The sequence below is a fragment of the Rhea americana genome, unplaced genomic scaffold (assembly GCF_003343005.1).
Source record: "Rhea americana isolate MKP2758 unplaced genomic scaffold, rheAme1 scaffold_37, whole genome shotgun sequence".
NCBI classification, from domain to species: Eukaryota; Metazoa; Chordata; class Aves; order Rheiformes; family Rheidae; genus Rhea; species Rhea americana.
In genome coordinates this window covers 1909584-1915497 of record NW_028186501.1, presented here as the reverse complement: position 1 = coordinate 1915497, position 5914 = coordinate 1909584, and the positions used below count along the sequence as shown (strand labels likewise).

The window sequence follows — 5914 nt, the reverse complement described above, 5'->3', positions numbered from 1 at the left end:
ATGAAAACTCAGCACTGTAATTAGATTTGTAACAAACTACTGAGAATCCCATTACAAAATGACTTTTGTCCTTGCTTTGTACTTTTGCTAGGGAAGAATTATAACCTAAACATGTGAATACACATAAATGAAGAACAAAACTTTTTGTAAGTTGGTTTCAGGATTGATAAACTAGTATAACTAGGCAGTTCATTTACTTACCATGTCTTCATGGTTTTCTTATATCTCATCTGATCACAGCAATGGCAACTAGAAATCCTTGGCCTTTAATCCCACTTGTATGACTGCAGACAAGTGATCTAAGCCATCTTGGTTTGGATTTCTTCACTTGGAAAGCCAGATAACCTAAGACACAAACATACTTCTGCAGAGTAAAGGCACTTTGAGGCTGGTGTTTAGCTAAAAACACTCCCTATGGAAAAATGCAAACAAATTAATGTTCATGACTAAAATTTCCTAGCATAGCATAATCTACTGTTTTAGAAATACATTATTATTTAACAATTAATCTCATGATTATGTATGTTAAATATAGTAACAATGTAGTAGTTATTCAAACTCATGATTTTATTAAAAATTTTTAATATAGAAAAAAATATGAATTACCAAGCTCTACAGAGCCCTAACTTGATTTCTGATTCTTTGGCCTATATAGGTTTGAAGACCCCATAATGTGCTCACGAAGAATTTCTAATTTACAGAAAAAGTACAGTGGTGAGCAGTATGAAAAGCAACATATTAAATGTATGCTACACTTACAGCTGGAATACAGGCCAGAAAATGGGCTCACTGGTCTCAAAATAAGGTGGAAGTTGGAGAAAATTCAAAGAAACCCRGAACAATCATAACATTATGGGAAAAGATAATAACAGTGTATCTTACAGTAGGGTGCATTCAAAAATAATTTGGAAGTTCTGGTTTTGTTTCATAAAAGCACAAAGTTGTAGTCATGAAATGATGCAATTTATTTCATAGTACTTTTTTAATTAAAACTTCTTTATTATTACTTAGCCTTACTGTCAGCTATTGGGGTCAAGAGATTTGAACAGGTGGAATATATGAATAGGAAAACCAACTAGAGTTAATGACAAAAAGCTCTTGAAAGCATTTGCTTTAAAATTGTAGCTATTTCATTTCATGGCTTCAYGTACAATCTGAAGTCTCTAGTTCCTATTTTCCTATACCAATACTGTTGAAAGGCAACTGCTAACTTGCTTGCTTTTCTACTGTTTCTTAATTAAATTACTCCTATCTGTTGAAATCTTGGGTTTTCTTGTTTTTGTTGCATTTTCTTAACTTTTAAATCTTACGTTGCTGGCCAAAGTAGAAATACAATACAGTAAAAATAAGGATGGGCATCTAAACTGGTTTCTTCTACTGACTTCTTTCTATTTATTCACTAGACCACAGTATTTATGTCATGGTGGCAAATTAAGATAGACTAATTTTACAAGATTTTGTTCCTCCCTTCGCAGGAGACCTTCACTCGGTGGATTTACTCTTCAACCTGGATCGTGTTACTGCTCTAGAGCACTTACTCAAGTCTGTCTTGCTCTATTCCTTTGACACATCAGTTCCCATTTCTGCCACTACATGCATGTGCCATTTATCTGTTAAAGAGTATGATTTTTCTAACCAAGTGTGTCCGAGTGTTTCACACTCTATAGCTTTTAGTTTGCACTTTGAATTTAGAAAACGCAAGTGGGTTGAGATTGATGTGACTTCTTTTCTCCAGCCTCTAATTGCTACTAACAAAAGAAATATTCATATGGCTGTGAACTTCACTTGTCTGATGGGTGATCCACAACATAACACTAAACAGGAAAATTCCATTAACATGGCACTAGTTCCCCCTTCTCTTCTTCTTTACCTAAATGATACCAGCGAGCAAGCTTATCACAGGTGGAACTCACTTAGACACAGAAGGAAAATTCCAGTACGGCCCAGGCAAAGGAAGAGTCTACTTGCTGATCCTATGGATGACCAAGGGAAAGAAAATATACAGAGTAAAAGGGCTTCTCGACGACGAAGAGATGAGAATTTGAAAGAAGCTCCAGCAACTCCACCTTATAACTTGAGTGAATATTTCAAACAGTTTCTGTTTCCTCAGGATGAGTGTGAGCTTCACAACTTTCGTCTAAGCTTTAGTCAACTAAAATGGGACAAATGGATAATAGCACCTCACAGATACAGCCCTCAGTATTGCAAAGGTGACTGTCCAAGAGTAGTTGGGCATCGTTATGGCTCTCCTGTACATACAATGGTACAGAACATAATATATGAGAAACTGGACTCATCTGTTCCAAAGCCCTCTTGTGTTCCTGCTGAGTATAGTCCATTGAGTGTCTTAACGATAGAGCCTGATGGTTCTATAGTCTACAAAGAATATGAAGATATGATAGCTACTAAATGTACTTGTCGGTAGTGGGTGAATCCTAATTTATGTTTTCTCTTTGTTTGGGTTTTTTGYGTTTTCAAAGTAATCTGTAACTCTGATCAACTGAATAGCATTTGTGTAGTTCTAATAGTTCTTTATAATCAAATAGGATTTAGCATGCGGTTAGTACGAGGTATTCACATAATAGCACTTATTTTTGTAGCCACTCAGCCTTTCTAGAATGTGAAATTAAATGTAAATAATAGTTTTTACTGGAATAATTTTGCATTTAAATTGTGGAAGTGCTTTCAACTATCAGATATCTATTTTAAGCAGTTTTGTTACAGATTTAAAAAAAGAAAAAGGAATAAATGCCTATCATGCATATCACTTTCTCCGATGCCTGTGTTTAGTCTCCCTCTATAAAAAGAAATCTATATAAGACATTTCGGGGAAGTATCTAGGAAGAGTGGATAGCCTTTAATGTTAAAGGTTACTTTCTCAATTGCTCATTCTTTTTCTCTAATATTCTTTGAGGGAATTGGGCAACTCTTCCTTACAGTTATGTTTTTTTTAAAAAAAAAAAAAGAGAGAGAGAAAGAAAGAAAAGCAAGGAAACTATTCTGTCACACTATTAAGGCTTTCTCAATAATCGATGACAGAATACTCTAAATAATATATTTACTTGATTTACCTGGGATTTCAGGACAGCTGTGTGGCAACTTGTAACAGCTATCTTCTGTTTGAATAAGAACCTGTGCCAGCTTACTGGTGAGCTGTTAAAAACAAGAATGCTTGATTTATTCTGAGAACAAAATGCAAACCTTTCACAGGGTCAGGGTACAGAACTTTACATGTAAAATTATATTGCCCCATATTTCTGAATTACAAAGAAGTGATCAACAMTGTCAGAGATTAAAGAAGGCTTTCAGAAGCCTGTTAAATCAGTTTATTTAAATGCTATTAAAACTTGTAGTAGTCTGAAATTAAATCTGAAGACAAGAAGGAGCACAGTCTCACTTCCTCTCCCAATAAAAATATAGGTAACTGTCTTAATTCTATGTTTTCACACTAAATCTCCACTATGATTGATTTATTTTCTCCTGGATTTCTAGTTCTAAGATTTTGTTGAAAGTGCTTGTTTTAGACTAAGGACCCAACATGAAAAAGCTCTAGATGGCACTCATAAGAAAYAGCTTTGGTGGGGAGTGTGTGTGAATGCACAGACTGATTCCTGAGCAACCCCTGACATTAGATTTTGATGTGGGCCTGAGCACGCAGGACTGGAAACGCTGTTCTGGCAGAGAAAGGATTAAACTCCAGGGACGTTTTGTCYAACTTCTCAGGGTATTGATATTACAGTGAGAATGTAAAGCCGGTAACGGTTTACCCTGTAGATGTGAACTAGTCAATGTTTATGTGACACTTTTATAAATTTGAAATATTCTGCAAAGATGTAATATTAGCTGGGTAACAGTCACAACATCTATTTAAATGAAGCTTCTAAGTGAAAATTATAGTAGCTTGGAACTGTTAAACTAAAAATACTACTTACTGTGGTTCTAATTGAAGTTACATTTGAAATATGTACTAAGAGCTCAAAGTACTTTGACTGTGGGCTGGGATTTTTTTTTTTAACAATGCATTTAATTGTTTTAAGAGAAYTTCCTTGCCCAATACAGTGTCACTCCCATTAATCACTTTCAAATAGAGTGAGAATTCAGCTTTTCCTTTGATCTAAAGAATAAAACCGTTATTCTTTCTTGCATGCAAACAACACTTTTATTAGGAAAAGCCTATTTAAGACAAAATGCTTAACTTAAGCTAAAGAAATTGCATTTGAGTCAGCTAAAATCCAAGCACAATTTCAGAAAAATGTAACCTATGTAATGGACTAAAGATTTAGACTACATTCTCTAGGGTAAACTTACATTTGTACATGCCATCAGTCTGCAATAATACACATTATGCATAGCAGAGGCATGACAGACAAGATTGAGATTGCCACAGCAGGGTTCTCTGTTGTCTGTGGCCTCTTCCGTGAAGATACTGGAAATTATTTTGTAATCCTGAACAGTTAATAAATATTCCTTACAGCTTCTGTGAAGTGTTCTAGTTCACGACTTTTTCCCCACTGCGGCTCTAAACAAAGCATTATTTACTCACCTTTAAAATGCCTACCCAACGAGGTTTTCATTTTTCAGAAGGCCCTCACTGTAACAAATGGATTACATATTTTGTGGTAGAAAACAAACCAAAACAAATCATATGATTTGCCAAATTTCACAAATATACACTAATTTTTAACTACATGGGATAATTTTCTCAGTATTGAAAAAAAAAGTTACGAGTGCTGGGGGATCTGGTGTTAGATACAATGTAATTTTTGCATAAGGTTGGTAGGCCTCAACTTTATATAACCTATCCTATTTTCAGTGTTAGTGAATACAATACRTTAGTGGAAATGTTAAAGAAAGGCAAATCAGTAATACAACTAGTAGAAGTTGCATTTGCAATTTGCAAAATGCCGTAGACCTTGCCTGTCTGTTTCCTTGCTGCCTGGAGAGTGCCAGCTCTGAAGTGTGTTAACCCTGCTGCAGCACACTTCCAGCTGAAGCAAGAAAACTGTATCATCTAGAAGCTTACTAGGCAAGCTGAAAACACTCAGATTCCTACAAAAAAAATGAGTGTGTGTGGGGAGAACCATTTGGCCCTGTACCATGCGATGTGGTTGACTACAGGAAAAMATACGTAGCATGAGATTATAGTTGTAGATGGGCTGCAGCTGTGACGTGCAGACGCTGGCCTGAGCGGGGGGAGCGCCCCGGGGCAGGCTGACCCCCCTGAGGCTGTAAGGAGAGTGGTCTGCGCCCACAGGCGGACCTGGTGGACGGGCTGACTGATGGACTGGCTGACAGACTGATGGATGGACCGACTGACTTACCGATTGGCTGACTTACAGATTGACGGATGGATGGGCTGACTGACTGATGGACTGGCTGACTGGTGGTTTGGCTGACTGATGAGACTAATGTATGGACCAGCTGACAGACTGATGGATGGACTGACTGAGAGTTTGGCTACCTGACTGTTTGGTTGACCAACTGACTGACTGGCGAGCTGATCCTTTGGCTGACTTATGGATGAGAGTTTGGCTGATTGACGGAGCGACTGGCTGGCTGATGGCTGGGCAGACTGACAGCTTGGCTGACTGATGTACTGGCTGGCAGATGGATGAATTGATGGCTTGGCTGACTGCAGACCGATGAGCTGGCTGATGGCCGAGCTGGGTGACTGAGGGCCAGACTGATGGGGCACAGGCTGACAGGGGCAGGGCCTGATGCACACAGCCTGCCTGAGGAGTGGCCGTTGGGCTGTCTGACAGAGGCACAGGCAGACAGGGGCACAGGCTGACAGCAGCACAGGCAGACGGGCACACGCGGACAGGGCAGCGCCTGTCGCGCGTAGCTTGACATGTGCAGCCTCTCTGAGGAGCGGCTGTCGGGCTGACAGAGGCACAGGCAGACAGGTGGACAG

At 38.5% G+C, this 5914-nt stretch overlaps 1 protein-coding gene across 1 annotated transcript in view; it reads left to right on the top strand.

Annotated features, from left to right (window-relative positions):
• The window catches only part of GDF9 (growth differentiation factor 9), a 3223-nt gene extending 798 nt beyond the window's left edge, over positions 1 to 2425 (top strand). The window contains exon 2 of the mRNA XM_085312646.1: positions 1476 to 2425. Coding sequence (XP_085168772.1) covers positions 1476 to 2425 — 950 coding nt within the window. The remainder of the gene's footprint in view (positions 1 to 1475) is intronic.
• Positions 2426 to 5914: the final 3489 nt, after the last annotated feature.